The 25,434-nt window shown below is 38.6% G+C and overlaps 1 protein-coding gene across 1 annotated transcript in view; it reads right to left on the bottom strand.

Annotated features, from left to right (window-relative positions):
• acvrl1 (activin A receptor like type 1) overlaps positions 1 to 18,259 on the bottom strand; it is a 29,263-nt gene extending 11,004 nt beyond the window's left edge. The window contains exons 1-7 of the mRNA XM_062053102.1: positions 17,743 to 18,259; positions 6,378 to 6,449; positions 2,156 to 2,392; positions 1,498 to 1,703; positions 1,324 to 1,423; positions 1,099 to 1,245; positions 735 to 1,010 (exon numbers count right to left, since the gene is read on the bottom strand). Of these exons, the coding sequence (XP_061909086.1) occupies positions 735 to 1,010; positions 1,099 to 1,245; positions 1,324 to 1,423; positions 1,498 to 1,703; positions 2,156 to 2,392; positions 6,378 to 6,447 (1,036 nt within the window). The 5' untranslated portion in view covers positions 6,448 to 6,449; positions 17,743 to 18,259. The remainder of the gene's footprint in view (positions 1 to 734; positions 1,011 to 1,098; positions 1,246 to 1,323; positions 1,424 to 1,497; positions 1,704 to 2,155; positions 2,393 to 6,377; positions 6,450 to 17,742) is intronic.
• Positions 18,260 to 25,434: the final 7,175 nt, after the last annotated feature.

Genomic DNA, 25,434 nt, shown 5'->3' with positions numbered 1-25,434 from the left:
AGGTGCCTCTATTGCCCTGCAATAGGCACTGGCCTGGGAATGAAACCATACCAGCCCCCGATTTCAGTTCAAAACTTGGGAGACAAACATTTTTGCAGCAAATCCCTAAAACACTAGTGTGCTCCTATTGTACAGAGGAACTTGGACCACTGTAAACACATTGGAAGGCCCTTGCATTTACATGTTAACTCTGCTAGAAAACATAGAAACTGGGGTTTAAACTTGTGATTTACATAACTGAGGCATTCCTCATCGCACTCTTTTAAGTTCTCTCCTTTTTGGCAGTTTCACATTTTTTTCGTAATGTGATTAATCTAAGTAAGGTGTGACTGTCGCTTGTTTACTTCGGATGCAGTAAGTATTTGTTTATCTTCTTTATTTATACTATTAGTTTTCCACAAAGTCTAATCTTAGGTCCTCTATTTTTCATCATTTGGGCTATTTAACAGTTGGCTCGCAAACAATTTGTAAGAGACTCACATTTTTGCAGAAGATTTTTAAAAACACCAGTGCCTGAGAGATGACTTTTGACTAGCTGTTTTGTAGAAAGTCCTTAAAAACAGCAGAGTAACTCTGACAATATAAACAGACCAAAATCACTCTACTGTAGAGGACGCTGGCTCCGGTATATACAACATAAGAATAATAGTGAAGAGAGAAGTCTGGCTCCCCGGTCCTTAGAGTTCTGGAAACATTTTGTTGAATTTTTGAAAATAAGCCTATTGCACTCTTACCAAGGTCAGCGATGCAGCACTGCCCATTCCTCTTCACCAGGATATTTCTGCTTTTCAAATCTCTGTGGGCGATGGCCGGTTTGCCCTGGGAGCTGACGATCTCGGTATGGAGGTGGACCAAGCCACAGGCCATAGACAGACACATCCTCAGGCAGCTCTCGGGCTCCAAACTGCTGTACTGCAGGAAGTCATAGAGCGAACCCAGCTCGTGAAAGTGCGTGACGAGCCACAGCTGGGTGCTGGAATTCTTGGATGTCATATCAGACGCTATGAAGCCTAAAGCGAGAATACAAGACAGCTGTCTTTTAGAGTTTGCTTTTTGCCTGACGCTCCGCATCTGTTAGGTTGAAATCTCGAGCAGTACCCAATATGTTGTCGTGCCTGAGCTGCACAGTATTGTAAATCTCCGTCTCTCTGAACCATGATTGCTCGTCCCTTGAGGAGAAGATTTTGACAGCTACACTCTCGCCCATCCAAGTTCCCCTCCACACCTCTCCATACCTGCCTTTACCTGGGTAGTGCATATAGTAAAAGAAATGTAAAGTACAATGACATAAGGTAGCCAGCGGTGGTGATAATGAAGACTGACCAACACATTCCACAAGAGAGATCTGCCGGGCCATAGTCCTTTGGACCAGATAGGGCAGCCCGGTTCCACTGCCTGATGTACAAAACTCATCAAATATACCCTGGACAAGAATACATGATAAGTCAAAACTGCCATATGTCATTATTGTACCACCCTTAACCTGAAATTTCTTACACCATATGTAGGGTCATCTCCATTGGGGACCTTGAGCATGGTGACATCATGGTCATCAACATTTTTGAGGCGGGAATGTGCACGTCGGAAGTGCAGGAATATCAGCAGGCCGCATAAACTGGCCACCATGAACAAGAGTAGCAGAGCCACAGTGATCCACAGCTCTGGACGAGGCTGCTGTGGGGACATCGTCGTCGTCTCTCCATCTGGAGCCACAAATATGACATGAAATTTGCAACATTTATAGTCTACCTTAGTGGTTCTCAAACTTGTTTTCTACCAAGTACCACCTCAGAAAACACTTGGCTCTCCAAGTACCTCCATAATGACCAACATTAAAATACAGTAGCATAGTAGGCCTAAATATTCACTAAAAACAAGGCAGAGGTTTTATTTATCAAGTATATTTATTATTTTGGCCACTGTAACATTACACTTAGTTTGAACAGTTACACTGTGTTTCAATACTTAATTAAGTGATTATTTGATGTATCACTAGATGGAGCCTGTGTACCTGGTACGACAGTGTGAGAATCACTCGTCTACCTTGTGTTTGTCATTGTAAAGTATGGTACAAAACATTGCAATAGTTTACTTCCATTGAAGCATTGAATTGGAGTGGGTCTATGACAAACACAACGAGGTTTTGAGTACTGACCTATGTTTGGAGGTGGCGTGGCATAGGCGTTGCATAGGTCCTCTCTGCAACAGTAGACGTGGAAGCGTTCAAAGGAAGTGAGGCACTGCTCTCTGTAGTTATGACTCGAGAAGCAGCCTTTCTCCTCGTGGCCGTGCACCCACATGTAGAAGCAGACGTCCCCTCGGCATGTGTCGTTCACACAAGTGCCTTTGTCATTCTCGCACGTACACAGCCGCTTACCATCTCCCTCTGACTCTGCAAAGGATGAACATGTGCTGTAAATGGCCGCGCTGTTATCCCTTGTATACTTATTAATATTTTCTCAAGAAGAGTGCTCCAACAGCCTTTTCTTAACTCTTTACACAATGGTTTGCTTGAATTTGCACTAAAAGAGGACAATTTACAATTACAACATCAACATGGTACAAAAAAGGGACATTATTTGCACTTTTTGCCCACTAGGAGGCAGAGGAATGGTATACAACAGGGGTCACCAACCTTTTTGAAACCAAGAGCTACTTCTTGGGTACTGATTAATGCGAAGGGCTACCAGTTTGATACACACTTAAATAAATTGCCAGAAATAGCCAATTTGCTCAATTTACCTTTAACTCTATGTTATTATTAATAATTAATGATATTTACACTTAATTGAACGGTTTAAAAGAGGAGAAAACACGAAAAAAATGACAATTACATTTTGAAACATAGTTTATCTTCAATTTCGAATCTTTACAATTCTAAATTCAACCAAAAAAAAGAAGACAAAAACTTCAAAAAATAATTTATGGAACATCATTAGTAATTTTTCCTGATTAAGATTAATTTTAGAATTTTGATGACATGTTTTAAATAGGTTAAAATCCAATCTGCACTTTGTTAGAATATATAACAAATTGGACCAAGCTATATTTCTAACAAAGACAAATCATTATTTCTTCTAGATTTTCCAGAACAAAAATTTTAAAAGAAATTCAAAAGACTTTGAAATAAGATTTAAATTTGATTCTACAGATTTTCTAGATTTGCCAGAATAATTTTTTTGAATTTTAATCATAATAAGTTTGAAGAAATATTTCACAAATATTCTTCGTCGAAAAAACAGAAGCTAAAATGAAGAATTAAATTACAATTTATTTATTATTCTTTACAATTAAAAAAAATACATTTACTTGAACATTGATTTAAATTGTCAGGAAAGAAGAGGAAGGAATTTAAAAGGTAAAAAGGTATATGTGTTTAAAAATCCTAAAATCATTTTTAAGGTTTCTCTAAATTTGTCTTTCTGAAAGTTATAAGAAGCAAAGTAAAAAAAAAAAAGAATTTATTTAAACAAGTGAAGACCAAGTCTTTAAAATATTTTCTTGGATTTTCAAATTCTATTTGAGTTTTGTCTCTCTTAGAATTAAAAATGTCGGGCAAAGCGAGACCAGCTTGCTAGTAAATAAATACAATTTAAAAAATAGAGGCAGCTCACTGGTAAGTGCTGCTATTTGAGCTATTTTTAGAACAGGCCAGCGGGCTACTCATCTGGTCCTTACGGGCTACCTGGTGCCCGCGGGCACCGCGTTGGTGACCCCTGGTATACAATATGAGCACTATGAAGCGTTTGTGGATAGCGCCTCACATCTAGAGTGTTGTGGATTAGAATCTGTGTGAGCTTGGTTCTCTGTGTATGGAGTTTGATGGCCTTCTCTCTTCTCTCCTTTATCTCTGGGTACTCTATTTCCTCCCACAGTTCAAAAACAGGTATGGTAGGTTGAAGGTTCAATGGAGACTAAGATATTGCCTTTGGTGTGACTGATTGTCTGTCTCTATCATTATCATTATTGTTCCCCTTGTGTTTCCACCAAATACTAGCCGGGTAGATTTAGTTCTTCAGGAACCTTTCAGAGTTCCAGCCAGCCAGGTGTGACTTTTGGAAGTTTCCCATTACCTTTTCGGGGGACAGGTGTGCTGTCAAACGCTGACTGGTTGAACACAGTTTTTGGGCGTTCCTAAAGCTTCTTTTTCGAACACAGCACCACCATTTACAGAATACTAGGCGACTTGTTTATTTCTTGTTTCTTGTGTATTTCTATTACAACATACTTGACAACTGAGAGAAAGAAGAACAAAAGGAACTTTCGATTTGCAGGAAACTTTGGTTGGGCATCTTTGTGCTGAAGAACGCTGATCAGTGAAACTATCTTGCAGTGTTTTTACTCAGTCACAGTCTTTAAACTATATGCAGTTTATTATTGTTTATTATTTTTATAAACTTATTTTAGATACCAGAAACTACGAGAAGTGGACAAACTCTTTTCAACGTATTTACGGTGGAGTATGAAGCCGGATTCAAAGCAACGACCTCAGCTGCTTACTACTCTGAGACTTTGTTGGATCAATGTGAAATAAAGGAGGCAGTACACGAGTGGAACAAAGGTAAATAACATCAATTAGTAACTATTTACTTTATTACATGTTGTAAAAGTAGTCAGTGACACTCCATTTGTGTAGTTTTTAACCGCAACCCGAGTGAACAGAATGCTAATGCTAAAAAGCTAACAATAAAGCGAATGAGTTCATGTTGTCGGCGTAAGATGAAAACTGACATTTATTCTTTATATGTTGTTATTTACATCTGAAATTGACAAAAAGTAATCGCCTGCCCTTCATGAATTTACTGAGACAACGACTTTCTGGTTGTTGTACATTGCAGACCAAATCCTGACTTATTATGAACAATTCGGTACACTTTATTTTTTAAATCATATTGTTTTGTGTATTATTGCTTTGTATTTTATTTACTTACTTCTTAGTGAAATAACTCTGACCTAATATTGACTCTTTATTTACATGGTATCAATGTAGAAATATACTAAACCACTCCTCCATACGTCATCAGCCTGATTTGTATAAACTACCCTGAAATGTGAAATGTGGTGGAAACACAAACCACACACTTATACAGGGATCTAAAGTTCAAGGACGTAGAGCAGCGGTCCCCAAACTACGGCCCGCGGGCCCGTCCAAAATCAGGCCTGCGGGAAGTCCCAAGCATTTAAAAAAAAAAAAAATTAAAAAAATTTAAAAAATTCTGTCTTTTCTTATCCACTTTGTACCGCTTGCTACTCACGGTGTCTCCTAGCCGCTCAGGCAAATCATATTGTCTAAAAATGCATTTTCTCATCGATAACGTGACATCATCGCGCGTGCGAAAAGTGCGCTATATATATCTAATATATATATATATATATCTAATATATATATATATATATATATATATATATATATATATATATATATATATATATATATATATATATATATATATATATATATATATATATATATATCAAATACATATACACTACCGTTCAAAAGTTTGGGGTCACCCAAAGAATTTTGTGGAATAGCCTTCATTTCTAAAAACAAGAATAGACTGTCGAGTTTCAGATGAAAGTTCTCTTTTTCTGGCCATTTTGAGCGTTTAATTGACCCCACAAATGTGATGCTCCAGAAACTCAATCTGCTCAAAGGAAGGTCAGTTTTGTAGCTTCTGTAACGAGCTAAACTGTTTTCAGTTGTGTGAACATGATTGCACAAGGGTTTTCTAATCATCGATTAGCCTTCTGAGCCTTCTGGAGTGATAGTTGCTGGAAATGGGCCTCTATACACCTATGTAGATATTGCACCAAAAACCAGACATTTGCAGCTAGAATAGACATTTACCACATTAGCAATGTATAGAGTGTATTTCTTTAAAGTTAAGACTAGTTTAAAGTTATCTTCATTGAAAAGTACAGTGCTTTTCCTTCAAAAATAAGGACATTTCAATGTGACCCCAAACTTTTGAACGGTAGTGTATATATATATATATCTAATATATAGAGGTATATCAAATATATATATATATATATATATATATATATATATATATATATATATATATATATATATATATATATATATATATATATGTATGTATGTATTTATGTATATATATATATATATATATATATATATATATATATATATATATATATATATATATATATATATATATATATATATATATATATACAGGCCGACCCCCGGCCAAATTGTTTTAACCCAATGCGGCCCCCGAGTCAAAAAGTTTGGGGACCCCTGACGTAGAGGTTCAAGGAATCAGAACTTTTGGTGGAAAAAGGCCTAATGAGATGGAAGGCCTTTGGCAAAATGTTGATACAGTTCGCATAGCTTATCATTCACTCACCTGCGTGGCAAGCAGAGACCAACAGCAACAGTCCAACGAGTACCGCTGTTAAGCAAGCAGAGCCTGCCATCTCTGTGGAACACACACAGAATAATTTAGTACTATTAGCAATAGAAAGCAATCATTTTTTAACATTTCAACAGTTGCATGGTATATATTAACAACAAGAACAACAACAAAAAGTCTGGTGAGGGAGCTATTCTGTAAAAAAACAACGAGTCGGTGGGCCCAGCCGGTCTGCCTATGTTCTAATTGCTATGGATGGAAAAAGGGGGGTTCGGAGTGGGGAGGCTAGAATAGCACTCCAGAGTGTTTGCATAAGTGTGCTGAGACTGCGTGTGCTACCCAGGCTCCAAGCTTGTCGACTCCTCAGCTGCCCTGCTTGTAGAGTAAATATTGATGGCAATGCTTCCTGCCATTGAGTGACCCCACCCGGCTGGCCGGCGAGACTCTGGCTGCTCATTGTTCATGACTGCGCAGTCAGGGGTCACGCAAGCAGCAGAGCTCTCATACAGTGCAAAAGCATGCTGTAGTCTGGTAGGGGAGGGGGGAGGTTACAAGTATGGAAACCAAAGAGCTTTAATAGAATGTGTTGATGTATACTATAATCTAAAAAAAAGTGCTAAAGAAATGTCTGGTCTTGCTCGAGTGGTCCCTTCATAGTTACTTTAATGCAGCTGTAGTAATACTGCTTTTGTTGACCAACAAGGTAAAAATACATACACTACCGTTCAAAAGTTTGGGGTCACATTGAAATGTCCTTATTTTTGAAGGAAAAGCACTGTACTTTTCAATGAAGATAACTTTAAACTAGTCTTAACTTTAAAGAAATACACTTTATACATTGCTAATGTGGTAAATGACTATTCTAGCTGCAAATGTCTGGTTTTTGGTGCAATATCCACATAGGTGTATAGAGGCCCATTTCCAGAAACTATCACTCCAGTGTTCTAATGGTACAATGTGTTTGCTCATTGGCTCAGAAGGCTAATTGATGATTAGAAAACCCTTGTGCAATCATGTTCACACATCTGAAAACAGTTTAGCTCGTTACAGAAGCGACAAAACTGACCTTCCTTTGAGCAGATTGAGTTTCTGGAGCATCACATTTGTGGGGTCAATTAAACGCTCAAAATGGCCAGAAAAAGAGAACTTTCATCTGAAACTCGACAGTCTATTCTTGTTTTTAGAAATTAAGGCTATTCCACAAAATTCTTTGGGTGACCCCAAACTTTTGAACGGTAGTGTACAGTTAAAACTCAATTTTGTTAATACCTTGATCAATTGTTTTTCTTAAAGATTTGGTGAATATGTATCTGACCAGATCTGACCAATCTAAATCTATGAGCATGAACCGATGAAGCCTGCTTGGCGGAGAGGCGAACGTCTTCTGACACAAACCGAACAATCCAGGTGTGTGATTGCCCTGAGAATTCAATGACCTGTCCTAGATGAAGAAGAACATCCATAGACATTTAGTATTTTAATTTAATTTGATTGATTTAACGGGGCTCTATTACACAAAACCAACTTTTCTTACCTATTGGTTTTTGTGTATTTGGAATCTGCATAAGTTACGTGGTATTTATAAAACAATTTTGCCTTCCTTCAAACTTTCTCCACATGAGCCGTTCGGAATTTGTTCCATTTGTGACGTGGGCAGATACAATAGAATACAATAGAATAGAAAGTACTTTATTGATCTCTGGGGGAAATTCAGCACCACAGTTCGCTCACAATAGACAATAATAATAATAAATAATATAATATATACAATATATTATATATATAATATATAATATGAATAATATAAATATATTATACATATATTCTACATTTAAGTGCAGTCAAGAAGGAACATATGCATTATACAGTCTGATGGCTGTTGGTATGAAGGACCTCCTGTGTCGTTCCGTGTTGCATTTTGGGAGTCTGAGCCTTCCACTGAACGTGCTCATTCTCTCCGCCAGGTCCAAGTGTAGTGGGCGGGAGGTGTTGTCCATAATGGCTAGGAGTTTTGCTAGACTTCTCCTCTCTGACACCACCGCCAGAGAGTCTAACTCCACTCCCACCACGTTATTGGCCTTCTTTACCAGCTTGTCCAATCTGTTTGCGTCCCTCGCTCTCAGCCCGCTGCCCCAGCAGGCCACGGCGTACAAGAAGGCGCCCGCCACCACCGACTTGTAGAACATCATTTTTGTACAGACGTTGAAGGATCCTAGCCTCCTGAGGAAGTAGAGGCGGCTCTGTCCCTTTTTGTAGTGTGCCTCAGCGTGTTTTGACCCATTCAGCTTGTTGTCCATGTATCATGTATGTAGATATCTCCATATTGGTAAAGTTTTACCCAAAGAGCTTTGTGCCAGTCTGCCATTGTAGTCCGACGATGTAATCAATAAACTCCTTTTTCTTGTTGTGGGTCTCGTACATGCACATGCATCTGCAGCTGTTGCCATTTCTAATGCAAAGTAGCGTATAATTCTAACTTACTGTACATCTGTCAGTAGACTCGATAAAAAACAACATGGCTGACGGGGATAGGCCGCATTCGAAGTGAAGGCATGTAAAAACAAACGCCTACAAAACTGCGCATCCTGAAGAGACGGTCAGAAAGTGGATTGAAGATGAACTGTAAAACGTAGTCTATGCTAAATTTTGATCAAAGGACCACCATTACATATTATTTAGACCACATGGAAGTGTTTTGAAAGTTAAAAAAAAAAAAGACCCATTTAATGCATTTTATAAATATATTTTACGCATCATCAAGGGGCGGCGTGGCGAAGTTGGTAGAGTGGCAGGGCCAGCAATCGGAGGGTTACTGGTTACTGGGGTTCAATCCCCACCTTCTACCATCCTAGTCACGTCCGTTGTGTCCTTGGGCAAGACACTTCACCCTTGCTCCAGATGGCTGCTGGTTAGCGCCTTGCATGGCAGCTCCCGCCATCAGTGTGTGTGAATGGGTGAATGTGGAAATACTGTCAAAGCGCTTTGAGTACCTTGAAGGTAGAAAAGCGCTATACAAGTATAACCCATTTATCATTTATCTTCCTTAAGTCTTTTGTCACTTGTTCTGTCAGTCTAGCCAAACTATAATGTAATGTAAACTTCAATGGCAACAACCTCTGTATTCATTAGTACTCCATGGAATAGTGCTGTGTGATTGTGGTGGTGTTTTGCTTGTGTCTGTGTTTTATATGATTTCAAAGCAGACTAAACTTTTTGTTGGACCTTTTCTGTTTTCTTTTAACAGTACGCATGGACCATAGTGTAGTGCCAGACAGTTGGAAACAGCTATTTGCACTGGTGATCGGTGGAAGGAATAGTATTTGTACATGTCCTAACTGTGCTGAATTGCTGCCATCGTTTTTACATTCTATTTGGACTACATGATCAGAATCTATTTTATTTTCATCTATTCCATTCTATTTATGATCTATTTCTATTAACCTATGTCACTTTTAAAAACTACTCTATTTATATTATATTCTAAATTTATATTTCAATTATAGAATAGAATAGAATAGAAAGTACTTTATTGATCCCTGGGGGAAATTATTATGTACATGCTATCATTCTTGTGGTATTAATGGGCAAAATCTGGGAGTATGGGTACACAATTTTGTACCATCGCTTGTGTCTCATGTGTGCTGGTATAACAATAATGTTCTTTGAATCCTTATTTATTTGGACTGTGCAATATCTACACACTGTAACTAAAAATTACAATAACATTGAGAATATGTTAACATATAAAGTAGATTTGACTGATAAAAAATCACTACAAAATAAAAATGGGCCTAGAGTACGAACAATCATTTAAGTCTAAGAATTTAAATATGTAGAAACATACAGTATATGTTAATTTTGATGCTAGATAGTACTAACACAACATAAAAGCTTCACAGGCTGGTACATAATACATTTTATCGACTGGGCAAATTGGTATAATGAAGGCCAATCGCTAATATCAAGTTAGATGTACCAACGTACAGTATGTATTGCCATATTAGTGCTTTCTTAACTTATTTTAATAAACGCAATTTTCCTGCAGATATTTACTTCTAAAAAGCATTTTCCAAGATTTTTATTTGGACAATTACCAAGGAAAACATGTGTATGAATGATGAGCTTGTGGCTGTGACTTATTCTAGGGCAGTTGAGAAGATGATAGGAGCAGATGAAATGGATGTTGCCTCAACAGAACAACAGGTGACCAACTTACTGCAATGAAAGGAGGTGGATGAAAATGTCAACAACCTTGATACAGTACATGCATTCCACTGTATTGAGGAAATTAAAACACTTCCCCTATCATCATTAAATTTACCAACAAAAATACAAAACAGCATTGCTGAAGCAGAGAAGTAAACTGGAAGAACAGACATCTAAGTGCGGCAAAGGCACAACACATAAAGTAGTAGTCTGATGGGATAAAGTCATCTACATTAGACAACAATGCTACATCAAAAGGGATTGTTAAAAGAGAAGATCTGTAATTGAAAACGTTTCAAATGACAACAGCAAAAATAAATACAATTACATATGATACAACAATGAATTTCTCATCTTACCACCAGAAGCATATCCAGGATGCCTATTTCAACAATACCAAACATTACATTGTATTCATTTGTCAGCAATAATAAGTTATTGCTTAATATATACAGTGGTGCCTCAACTTGCAAGTGCCCTAACATAAGAGTGTTTGGAATTAAAAGCTGTCTTTCGACTAATTGTTATGCTTTAAGTTGCAAGCAAAAATGTGAGTTTCAAGCATCACCACCATTAGTTGGCGTAGTGAAACCCATACTATTGGACCAAAACATCCGGTGTTACTCGCCAGCATTAGCTTATAGCTAGAGATCGACATAACTTTGTTTTTCCGACCACTTGAAGAAAAAAAGTGATTGGAAAGGAGACTGCTGAGACTAAGAAGCAGTTGATATCCATTGAAATAAAGAAATCAATCAATCAATCAAAGTTTACTTATAAAGCCCTTTGAGACAAATGTCTCAAAGGGCTGCACAAACCACAAGACATCATCGGCTCAGATCCCACATCTGGACAAGAAAAAACTAAACCCTATGAAAACAATGACAAACCTTGGAAGGGACCGCAGATGTGGGGACCCCCTGGATTACCGGTGCAATGGATGCCAAGTAGATACGGTTAATAAAATAAATAATCAAAAACATTATAGAGCATGTAGCAGACTTGGCAAAGCAGTTTGAGTGTAGCACTTGCTAGTCTGCACCGTACGGAAGCAGAAAGAGTCGATAACGCTAGCTAGGTAAAATAAATGAAGTAAAATAAAGTTCAAATATATAAATGGCGGATACGTATTTTTCCATGAAAATATGGACAAGCTGCTGATGGTGTGTTTAACGGAGAAGCAGCTCGAAGGAGAAACCATGTAAGCATATTTTCCAAGGTAAATGCTATACATTTTATTGCATTACTTCATAAAACAGTTGTTTGTTGTACATTCAATTGTATTGTTTATCATACAATATTTTCAAAAGTTATTTTTTCTTATTAAAAAGCATGGAAAATGGTTACACTGTGCTATTTCTTTGGGGGGCCAAGCACAAAAATAATTAATTGTATTAATTTCTATTGGGAACATTGACTTGACATACAATAACCAATTAATGTCCTAAGGTAAGGTACTACTGTTTTCTGTTTTCATTTATGCATTATATAATAAAAGAGACAAATCAAATAAACCACGACAATGCACATGTAAAAGAGCATAATGTAACTATATTATGGCACAGGTTTAGTTTCCTTAGGTGTATTTCTCAACTTAAAGTTGGTATGTGCATAACTTCCTGCATATCATGTTATCATACAGTACATCTTTTCGTAATGAGTGGCAGTGGAGTATACACACATCAGTGCAAAAAAATGTATGGCTTTTTTACGCTTACATTAATTATATATTTCCATAACGTACAAACTACAGGAAGTCATCACATTTTTTTCTTGTGCACATGCCAGACAAGCAAGTGGTAATCCTCATGCATACTACACTCCATGTTTGGGTACAATCAATTGTAAAATCCCTGCTAGATACCATTTCCACCTTACACAAAAATCTGATGAATACCAAACAAACTATCTTTAGACTTCCCCCGCCTCCAAATCCGGCCTTCAGCACTGTACTCTGAAACCACAAGCCAATTATACCAAACATCAGAAATCACTTCCTGCATTGTGCAGCCTACAAGTCAGTGCTGGCAAACTCTAGCATAAACACAACTCCACCCACTTTATTCCTCACATGAGATTCTCAGATGGGTTTCATTTATCTGGTTATCATTTTATCGTTTGCGGGTCCTTACATAGCAGAGAGCCCTAATCATGTCCTCCCATCGTAAGCCGAACTGACATTAGACTCCAGCACACTTCCTCTGGAAGCCCTCAACTGTTTGTCTCTGTTCGGTTCAACACTACATCCCTGTGACCCAGGGGTAAAAGAACCATTGTCATCTCTTCCTCCCATCGACAGCTTAAACTCAGGGAGGCAGATCTCTCATTCCATCTGGATGACTGCGTGGTTAGACTGGATGGTGGGGGCATGTATCAGCACAACAGCCTCTGCAGAGCCCCTGGACTGGGCCTCATCTTTGTAAAGCAGGGATATTCAAGTGGCAACCTGGGGCCAAAATCCACCATGGGAATGACACCGTACCGGCCCCCGCGTTCATTTTAAAACTTGGGAGACAAACATTTTTGCAGCAAATTCCTAAAAACACTAGAATGCTCACGGAACTTGTACCACTGAAAGCACATTGGCAGATCCTTGCATTAACATTTAACCTTGCTAGCAAACACAGAACACTGGGGCTCAAAAGTGTGATTCACATAGCTGACTCGTTCCTCAAGGCTCTCCTTTAAGTCCTCCCCCTTTTGGCAGATACATTTTTTTTTCATAATGGGATTTAACTAAGGTGTTGGTGTAGCTTGTTTACTTCAGATGCAGTTGCTAGTCAACTTCTTCAGTTATACATGTGGTGTTTTTCAAGGTTCCATCTTGGATCCTCTCTTTTTCATCATTTGGGCTACTTAACCGGTGCCCTACAAGTTTAGTTTAAAAAAATGTGGGAGAGACTCACATTTTTGGAGAAGGTCGTTAAAAACAATAGAGCGCTCCTGTAACTCTGAGACAATATACCAAAATCAAATGTCTCTAATGGAGGACGCTGGTACTCCAGAACAGTGTTTTTCAACCACTGAGATACAGTCTGGTGTGCCGTGGGAGATTATGTAATTTCACTTATTTGGGTTAAAAATATTTTTTGCAAACCAGTAATTATAATCCGCAAATAATGTGTGGAGTTTGCATGTTCTCCCCGTGACTGCGTGGGTTCCCTCCGGGTACTCCGGCTTCCTCCAACCTCCAAAGACATGCACCTGGGGATAGGTTGATTGGCAACACTAAATTGGCCCTAGTGTGTGAATGTGAGTGTGAATGTTGTCTGTCTCTCTGTGTTGGCCCTGCGATGAGGTGGCGACTTGTCCAGGGTGTACCCTGCCTTCCGCCCGATTGTAGCTGAGATAGGCTCCAGCGCCCCCCGCGACCCCAAAGGGACTAAGCGGTAGAAAATGGATGGATGGAAATAATGTGTTGTTGTTGAGTGTCGGTGCTGTCTAGAGCTCGGCAGAGTAACCACGTTATTCTCTTCCATATCAGTAGGTGGCAGCAGGTAGCTAATTGCTTTGTGGATGTCGGGAACATGGTTTGTCATGATCACAATATGAAGATGACAGCGGGAGGCAGCGTGCAGGTAAAAAGGTATCTAATGCTTGAACCAAAAAAAAACAAAAGGTGAGTGCCCCTAAAAAAATGCATCGAAGCTTAGGGAAGGCTTTGCAGAATGAAACCAAAACTAAACTGGCTACGAAGTAAACAAAAACAGAATGCTGGACGACAGCAAAGACTTACAGCGTGTGGAGCAGAGATGGCGTCCACAAAGTACACCCGTACATGACATGACAATCAACATTGTCCACACAAAGAAGGATAGCAACAACTGAAATAGTCTTGATTGCTAAAACAAAGCAGGTGCGGGGAACAGCGCTCAAAGGAAGACATGAAACAGCAACAGGAAAATACCAACAAAACAGGAAAAGACACCAAAATAGGAGCGCAACACAAGAACTATAACACTACACACGGGAAAACACCAAAAAACTCCAAATAAGTCACAGCGTGATGTGACAGGTCGTGACAGTACTTTGAGACAAGTATAGTGATGCATGGTTGGTTATGGTTTAAATTCATAACCAACGACTGTTTATTGTCAATATCGAGTTTCCTTTTTTTTAATGATTTCTGCTGGTGGTGTGCCTTCGGATTTTTTCAGAGAAAAAAATGTGCCTTGGCTCAAAAAAGGTTGAAAAACATTGCTCCAGAATATACAAAATATGACTAATAATGAAGAGAGAAGTCCGGACACCCCAAAAGGTTTAGTTGAATATCCCTGTTTAAAAGTAACATAAAAAACTTTTCAATAAAACAACCACATAATTTAGTGATCGATAAACTTTTTTCACCATTCTTATAGTGATCTGCGTTTGTGCTGAGTGTTTATTTTGCGTACAACCTTTAAGTCAGTAGTAATCCAGTGGTTGGGACTGTCTGCAAGTTACAGCCACACCAAAAAAGCTGTGTCTTCATCTGGCAGACAAAGCAAGGCTTGGCAGGCTTCACGGCTCAGTTACTGTCTGTGTGCTCTCACATGCATGAATGCTTTGTGGAAAGAAAGGGACAATCTCAACTTTATTGTACTTGTCTGATGTGGATACTGTTGGTTGGATTTTATCCTAGGAATGTGCTCCTTTTGTGGTTGCAGCTGCTTCAAACTGAGTGAGGGGTATTTCTAATATTGTGATAGACTTATTTAGCTTGGCGAGAGTGTCAAAACATCCGTCTGTATGATGCTGTGAAGTCTTACACTAGGGCTGCATCTATCGATCATTTTAGTAATCTGGTGATTAGTTTGTTTGATTAATCAAGTAATCGAATAAAACACACTTTATTGCCTCAATGCGTATTTTGGGGAAAATTGTTGACATAAACAACATTTTTCAACAATAAAAAACCTTAATTCTGTTTTTCTATTAAATGTACATTACACATTTAAATTGCACTTTTAACACAGTTGCATTCATAATAACAATTTAAAAAACTCAGCGCTGTTTGCAACATCCACACACAACCGCTATCATGTGCGCTCTATTATATCAGCTGTGCAGAAACTATGTTCCCATAATTAAAGTTATCAAAGCAACAGAACAAATATCAAAGCTTTTTTCCTAATCAAAATAATCAATCGTTGCGGCCCTACCTTACACCACCTCAAACTACAACCACATTTTCAAGTTAACAGCTCTATGACAAATTCAAATTGATTCCTACTTCACGGAAATGTACCTATTAACAACCACAAATATATATATATATATATATATATATATATATACTGTATGTATATATATATATATATATATATATATATATATATATATATATATATATATATATATATATATATATACAGAGCCGCCTTAACCTAAGTGGGAGGGGCCTTGGGGCCCCCTACACCTCAACAACCCCTCCATTTTTAAAATAAGTTTGTTCACGGGTCTGTGAACTTCCATCTATGCAAGTAAAATAGAGGCCAGACAGCTTTAAGAAAAGTGCTGGCGACCCGCAAGTTTGCTTGTGCTTTTAGCTTGGTAGTCAGCACGCTCGCTTCTTACAACGGTGACAGTAGGAAAAAACGCAGCGTAGAGAGATAATACACGACTGTATTGACAGCTATGAACACCAATCCTTGCATTCCGCCAACAAAATTGGGGGCCCCCTGAACTTCTGCTGCCCAGGTAAGCCCGTACATTAAGGTGGCCCTGTACACACACACATATATATATATATATATATATATATATATATATATATATATATATATATATATATATATATATATATATATATACAGTCGAGGTTTCTGTGGTTTATCCGTTATACAGTGCTCAATACCGGGGTAGAGCGGAATATACGATAGGTCGGGAAAAAACACAGAGGCTATATCATCCCAACAAGTCTGTTTTGCAGGTTTCCCTGCGTGTAGGGAAACAGGCTTGTACGGATGATATAGCCTCTGTGTTTTTTCCCCGACCTAACATATATATATATATATATATATATATATATATACACACACACATATATATATATACATACTGTATATACATATATCTATACTGCGATGAGGTGGCGACTTGTCCAGGGTGTATCCTGCCTACCGCCCGAATGCAGCTGAGATAGGCTCCAGCGACCCCCCGCGACCCCAAAAGGGACAAGCGGTAGAAAATGGATGGATGGATATATATATATATATATATATATATATATATATATATATATATATATATATATATATATATATATATATATATATATATATATATATATATATATATATATACATATATATATACACACACATATTTATATACATACATAAATATATATATATATATATATATATATATATATATATATATACATATACATATATATATATATATATATATATATATATATATATATATATATATATATATATATATATATATATATATATATATATTACAAAAGTTAAAGTACCAATGATAGTCACACACACACTAGGTGTGGCGAAATTATTCTCTGCATTTGACCCATGTATGTATTGTGTATATATATATATATATATATATATATATATATATATATATATATATATATATATATATATATATATATATATATATAGGCTATTGCAATGCATACTTTCAAGCAAATTACTTGTCTCTTATAAAACTTGCAATGACATAATGTCTGATCTGATGGTTGAAATTTACACTACAGTTTTTGATGTTTTATACAATCCTGTTTTACAAGAGCTACAGAAATGTAAGCTATGTAAAACAATCATATAGTGAGCAATAGTATAACTAAACAGAACTGGTGGAATGTCACTTCGTTTTTGTTTACATGTGACTATGTAAGTAAAATTGCACAATACTCACATGTACACTGGAGTAGTTCTGACATATATTATGACTGCACCATTACTTTTTTGTTGGACAATGTTGATGTTACGTTAATGATATTTGCAATAAGTATGTGGAATATGTGCATAATTGTTAGCGCCACTCCTTAAATGTGAGCCACTGTGTACACTTTGTTAATTAGTAAAATGGTAATCTCCATCTCAGGTTGTTGACACCTGCTCGTTAGCTGCAAACACATGTGATTCATGGCTTTACGCCTCGGAAACCCATTAATCAGCCGTTAACAGTTAACATTTACCTGTTATCAGCACTCCTTTTAACGTGATGCGTGTGAACACAGCACGTCTCCCATGTCCACTTCAAGTCTCTCCGGTGCCTGTTTAAAACACCAACGTGCTTTAACTTCTTTTTCTTCAAGAAAAGGCTGAAGTGGAGAGCCAAACAGAGCTCACATCCTTCCACGGCGTATCTGTCAAAAAGTTGTCCACTAGAAGCTGGTGTTGTGAAAAAGGTGAAAACTACTCGAAGGAGCAGCGATAGTTGATGTCATCGCGGTCAAGATCTACGATGATAATAACGACCCCGGAGCCAGACTTCTTCCGACCCGAGTGGAGTTCTCAAGCAACGTCTATGAAAAGCGAGGCTTTTGTTGATGTCTTTGACCGTGATCAAAAGGCAAGATTACATTTTTTTTTACAAAGTGTATAGTTTTGTCCCACCCCTCATTGTCCCGCTCAGCCTCAACTCAGCTCTGCCTGGAATGTTCTCATAGCGGTTTTCCTGTTGCTAAACCTCTCATTTTCCCTTTCCCCTGTGGACTGAAGTCTGCACTGCACACTGGCAGGAATGTGCTTCAAAGACCCTTCAATGATACAATAATAAGTAGGGGGTTTACACCAGTGACGTGCGGTGAACTATACACCAGGTGAGGCATAGATACTTTCTTATTTTTTTTAACTTAAATTCATATGTGCAGCTCTAGGTTGCACATTAGAGTAACAGGAAAAAGAAGGGAGTTATTGGCTTTCATTAAACGTTATCATAATGATAAATGGGTCCAAAAAGTATTTGATAAAGTTGTTATTAAATACTTTTTGGTCCTATTTGCTTTTAACAAAATAAATCAAGTATTGTAAGTGTATCTTACCTTTCAGTATTTGTATCTGAAGCATTAATTGCTATCCTCCATGAAAATTTACTTTGTATGATGTACTGAATCGGTTCACAGCCGAGTGTGAAGCGACTGGGATGGGAATCAGCACCTCCAAGTCCGAGTCCATGGTTCTCGCCCGGAAAAGGGTGGAGTGCCATCTCCGGGTTGGGGAGGAGACCCTGCCCCAAGTGGAGGAGTTCAAGTACCTCGGAGTCTTGTTCACGAGTGAGGGAAGAGTGGATCGTGAGATCGACAGGCGGATCGGTGCGGCGTCTTCAGTAATGCGGACGCTGTATCGATCCGTTGTGGTGAAGAAGGAGCTGAGCCGGAAGGCAAAGCTCTCAATTTACCGGTCGATTTACGTTCCCATCCTCACCTATGGTCATGAGCAGTGTTGGGTTGGTTACTGAAAACCAGTAACTATTTATAGTTACTAGTTACTTCATTTAAAAAGTAACTCAGTTACTAACTCAGTTACTTACACCAAAAAGTAATGCGTTACTTTGAAAAGTAACTATTTAGTTACTTATTTTTTTCTTCTTTTTTTTTTTAAAGCTCCCATTAATGCCCTTTAGCCTTCATTTCAGTACTGTTATTGCACTGCAGAATAATACAATGTGTTGATCAACTTGACATGCATTTGCATCACTGAACTCTGCTAAGCAATGTGGTCTACATACAACACACAAAGACAAAGATATGTTACAAAGGCCAATTTTTTTCTGGCCAGAACAAATTGACAAAACTATTTTAAATAGCTGCAACGTAACATACATAAGTAACAAACAGCATAATAACAACATAGCTGTAAACCAAATAAGTACTTTAACTTTATTTTTACATACACAAAGCCTAACCAGGCATTTTTTCCTCAAAGAATTCTGACACAAAATCATGTCTGAAGCTCAGAACACTCTACACATTTCCCCAGTTTTAGTTTAGAGATAAGGAAAGATTGGCCTGGCCCACTGGGATCCCTCTTTATGTTTGTGAACTTTATAGTCTATACATTTAGAGTGATGTGATAGTCAAACACTCTAGAAGTCTAGGATGGAAGAGTATATAAGAGAATTGACAGCAACGTTCCCTCTAAGGTGCGCGCCTGTGCAATTGCGCACTGCTCAATCGTCCTCTGCGCACGGCAAATGTATGCCACGCACAAAATCAAATAAAAAAATAAGCGCATAACAATTTTCAACACGACACGGACACGACAGAGAAAACAGTTTTTGTCATCATTGTTCAAATATTGTAATGTCTGTCGAGACGCTTTGAGGACATGAATTCCATCCATCACTTTACTGAGCAAAACTCTTTATTGTCGGCCAAAAACACATCACCAAAACATTAGTAAAAAAAAAGATATCTAGCAAAAGTGGTCATTTTCTGCAGTACAAACCAGACCAAAAGCAACTTTGTTAGATCAACAGCAGCCGCTCGCTCTTTCTCACTTGCGCCAACACATGCACATATGGCACTTAGCCAGTGATGCGTTTACAGCCACACAAAAAGTCGGACAACTCCAACACCACACATAAAGTGTCATTCAAGGTCCTTACACTATGATTTACCAATCAAATGTGTGCTTATTCTAGTGTCATTTATTAGGAATCTTAATTTATAAATAATAATCATGAAATGCTATTAGTATATTAAATAAATACTCATAAAAATATATTTTTTACAAACAGGAAGTTGCAGGAATGTACACATGATCCCCTGCTTACATCTCATTGTGCAACATGTGAATGTTTTAATGGGAACTAAATGCAATATCTGAAAGGGGTACAAATTATTTCCAAAGCAGGACCTCCACCCAGACAAACAATACAAGTACGGTACACAGTTCATGAAAAACAATATTTGTTGTTATTGTCATTATAAGTGGGGCTAAACACTTATGTTAGAAAAGTAAATGACTGCTGTCATTTGATTATAATAATAAGAGAATGTTGTATGTCTATCTGTGTTGGCCCTGCGATGAGGTGGGGACTTGTCCAGGGTGTACACCGCCTTCCGCCAGAATGCAGCTGAGATAGGCTCCAGCGACCCCGAAAGGGACAAGCGGTATAAAATGGATGGATGGATGGAGATGTAAGTTGTTATTTAGTCAGGTTTGGGACAGGTGTGCTGCTGGTGTAGCCACAGTGTGCACGTCTGATGTTGCTCACATGGGCTCCACTCAATGCTCACAGACTTTTTGCGTTTGCTCACACATGAACAATTAGAGGGAACATTGATTGACAGAGTGTGTACCTTCAGTGCTGAATGATGAACAGAGGGAGAGTTAATCCTTAAGTGGTGGAGGGAAAGTGGCTTCGGAGTCTCTGTCTCTCTTTACTAGCTATGTCGAAGCATGTTGCTTATGTAGCTTGTTGCAGCACTCAGCAGATTTGAATTGCTGTTTTGGGCAGTAGATGGGATCTTTGATCCAAAGCACAATTTACATTTAACTAAAATGTTATTTTCTTTGTGCTCGACAAAAGAATAGTAGTGAAAATATCTCCAACAAACTCGACTGCAGCTCCGCTATGATCAGACACGCCCCCCTCCCCTCTCTCTTTACTCCCCACACTCAGACACACACACAGAGCGCACGTCTCTCTTCTCCGGTTTGTGACACAAGAAGAATCAGAACTACGACACTAACACACTTTATACTACATTAAAAGTAATGTAAAATAACGCAGTAACGCATCATGTAGTAACGGTAACTGAGTTACTATAAAATAAAAAATAACGCGTTAGATTACTAGTTACCGCCGAAACTAACGGCGTTACAGTTGTAACGCGTTAGTCCCAACACTGACCCATGACCCAAAGCTCATGACCGAAAGGACAAGATCACGGGTACAAGCGGCCGAAATGAGTTTCCTCCGCCGGGTGGCGGGGCTCTCCCTTAGAGATAGGGTGAGAAGCTCTATCATCCAGGGGGAGATCAAAGTAAAGCCGCTGCTCCTCCACATCGAGAGGAGCCAGATGAGGTGGTTCGGGCATCTGGTCAGGATGCCACCCGAACGCCTCCCTAGGGAGGTGTTTCAGGCACGTCCGACCGGTAGAAGGCCACGGGGAAGACCAGGGACACGTTGGGAAGACTATCTCTCCCGGCTGGCATGGGAACGCCTCGGAATCCCCCGGGAGGAGCTGGACGAAGTGGCTGGGGAGAGGGAAGTCTGGGCTCCCCTGCTTAGGCTGCTGCCCCCGCGACTCGACCTCGGATAAGCGGAAGAAGATGGATGGATGGATGATCACATACTTGCCAACCCTCCCGATTTTCCCGGGAGACTCCCGAATTTCAGTGCCCCCCCCGAAAATCTCCCGGGGCAACCATTCTCCCGAATTTCTCCGGATTTCCACCCGGACAACAATATTGGGGGCGTGCCTTAAAGGCACTGCTTTTAGCATCCTCTCTCACCTGAAAATGAGACTATTATATATGTCTCCGTTATCCATAGTTTTATCTATAACTATGGATGTCCGATAATGGCTTTTTAGCGATATCCGATATTGTCCAACTCTTAATTACAGATACCGATATCAACCGATACCGATATCAACCGATATATACAGTCTTGGAATTAACACATTTTTATGCCTAATTTGGACAACCAGGTATGGTGAAGATAAGGTCCTTTTTAAAAAAAAAAAAAAAAAATAAGATAAATAAATTAAAAACATTTTCTTGAATTAAAAAGAAAGTAAAACAATATAAAAACAGTTACATAGAAACTAGTAATTAATGAAAATTAGTAAAATTAATTGTTAAAGGTTAGTACTATTAGTGGACCAGCAGCACGCTCAATCATGTGTGCTTACGGACTGTATCCCTTGCAGACTGTATTGATATATATTGATATATAATATAGGAACCAGAATATTAATAACAGAAAGAAACAACCCTTTTGTGTGAATGAGTGTAAATGGGGGAGGGAGGTTTTTTGGGTTGGTGCACTAATTGTAAGTGTATCTTGTGTTTTTATGTTGATTTAATAAAAAATGAAAAAATATAAAAATACGATACCGATAATAAAAAAAACGATACCGATAATTTCCGATATTTCATTTTAAAGCATTTATCGGCCGATAATATCGGACATATCTATCTATAACCCATAAAGTAGGCAGGCACGGAGCTATTTCTCAGCGTGTGTTTATTCCATCCGGCACGTTAATACACTGACACACAACATCCGGATTCCCATCATGCATTGCTTCAAAACTACGGCAAGTAGTAATGTCCAAAAACATAACAGAGACGAAGCAGAAGAACGAAGAAGAGACATGGCGACGACGAGTAAGAAGAAGTACGCTTGCAAGTTCCAAAATGATTGGAAAAAATAATTTCAGTTCATCCAGGACAGCTCGAAGGGGAAGGGGTATGCTGCCTGCAAATTTTGTAGATCAGACTTCTCCATTAAACACGGTGGCCGAACGGATATACTCATTCATGAGTATATATATATATATATATATATATATATATATATATATATATATATATATATATATATATATATATATATATATATATATATATAAAATACTTGAAATTGAAACCCCTGCCCCCCCATCTCCCGAATTCGGAGGTATCAAGTTTGGCAAGTATGATGATCACATTCATTTTGTCTTAAAGTCCAGTTTAGATAAGTATTTAATCTTGGATACAGTATATAATCCTCCATATTGGCACACATGAATTTAATTTAATTTCATTCCAAGCATCCATCCATCCATCCATTTTCTTCCGCTTATCCGAAGTTGGATCGCGGGGGCAGCTGCCTAAGGAGAGAAGCCCAGACTTCCCTCTCCCCAGCCACTTCGTCCAGCTCCTCCCGGGGGATCCAGAGGCGTTCCCAGGCCAGCCGGGAGACATAGTCTTCCCAACGTGTCCTGGGTCTTCCCCGTGGCCTCCTGCCGGTCGGACGTGCCCTAAGCAACTCCCTAGGAATGCGTTTGGGTGGCATCCTGACCAGATGCCCGAACCACCTCATCTGGCTCCTCTCGATGTGGAGGAGCAGTGGCTTTACTTTGAGGCAGTGCTTCTCATCCTATCTCTAAGGGAGAGCCCCGCCACCCGATGGAGGAAACTCATTTCGGCCGCTTCTACCCGTGATCTTGTCCTTTCGGTCATAACCCAAAGCTCATGACTGTAGGTGAGGATGGGAACGTAGATCGATCCTTCTGTCGATCTCACGATCCATTCTTCCCTCACTCGTGAACAAGACTCAGAGGTATTATTATAGAGGTTTATTTGAAATAGGGACAGATACAAAAACATAGACATCTGAAACAGTTATCCGATGCATGCATCACAGTGTTTGTAGCCAACAACAACAACAACACAGATCCAACATCATTAAAATAGGAAAATAAAAAATAGAATGAGTTGATAATAATGATAATAGTAATAATACAGAAAAAGTGCAAACTAGATAAAAGCCAATAATAATAATAATAATACAGACAAAGTGCAGACTAGATAAAAACCAATTATTAAAAATTAGTAAAAACTAAACATGGGAACACGATTGTTGCTCAACTAGCCATAATTTTGTTTGTTTTTTGAAAGTGACAAGTGCAGGTATACTTTTCAAAGTGTACTTGAACTCCTCCACTTGGGGCAATATCTCCTCCCCCAACTCTGCTGCGTTTTTTTATCAGGAAACATGGAATTTCCCAGATTTTGACCACGATCATTAAAAATATACGGGAACCACACCAAAATCACAAAAAAGCATTGACCAAAAGAGAAATATTAAAACTTATTTTATTTTATTACCGGTACTTCGTTTTTTAACATCTCATGGTTAAGCCACCTGGGGGCAAGGTGAGGCACTGCCTCACTTGCCTCCCCTGACAGCACGTCACTGGTTTACACCCTTTATTTATGGATTTCTGTATCTCTTTTCTTATTAACACACTTTCTTGTGGAGTAAGTACACTTGTAAAGTATTCACAGCGCTTCACTTTTTCTACATTTTGTTATATTACAGCCTTATTCCAAAATGGAATAGATATAATTTTGTCCTCAAAATTCGACAGACAATACCAATACCAGACAATGTGAAAAAGGTTTTATACATTTTAAAATCTAATTGTACGTAAGTATTCACAGTCTTTGCCTAATACTTTATTGATGCACCTTTGGCAATAATTACAGCCTCAAGTCTTTTTAAATATGATGCCACAAGCTTGGTACAACTATCTTTGGGCATTTTTGGCCCATTCCTCTTTGCAGCATCTCTCAAGCTCCATCAGATTGGATGGGAATCATTGGTTTTCATCAAGGATGTCTCTGTACATTGCTGCATTCATCTTTCACTCTATCCTGACTAGTCTCCCAGTTCCTGACGCTGAAAAACATCCCCACAGCATGATGCTGCCACCACCATGCATCACTGTAGAGATGCTATTTGCCTGGTGATGAGGTGCCTGGTTTCCTCCAAACATGACGCCTGGCATTCACCAGACCAGACCAGAGAATTTTGTTTCTCATAGACTGAGAGTCTTTCAGGTGCATAGGTGCATTTTGGCAATTTTTTTTTTTACCAAGAATTGGCTTGGGAAAGTTTTCCTCTGTCCACAGAGGAATGCTGTAGCTCTGACAGAGTGACCATTGGGTTCTTGGTCACCTCCATGACTAGACTAAGATGAGTGCAGCAATATACAGAGACATCCTGGATGAAGACCAATGCTTCCCATCCAACCTGATGGAGCTTGAAAGGTGCTGTTAAGAGGAGTGGGAGAAATGAAATGGGTGAAACTGCCTAAAGATAGGTGTGCCAGCTTGTGGCACTGTATTCAAAACAATTTGAGGCTGTAATTGCTGCCAAAGAT

Source organism: Entelurus aequoreus, linkage group LG07 (genome assembly GCF_033978785.1).
Source record: "Entelurus aequoreus isolate RoL-2023_Sb linkage group LG07, RoL_Eaeq_v1.1, whole genome shotgun sequence".
NCBI classification, from domain to species: domain Eukaryota; kingdom Metazoa; phylum Chordata; class Actinopteri; order Syngnathiformes; family Syngnathidae; genus Entelurus; species Entelurus aequoreus.
This window is presented reverse-complemented; position numbering and strand designations above follow the sequence as displayed.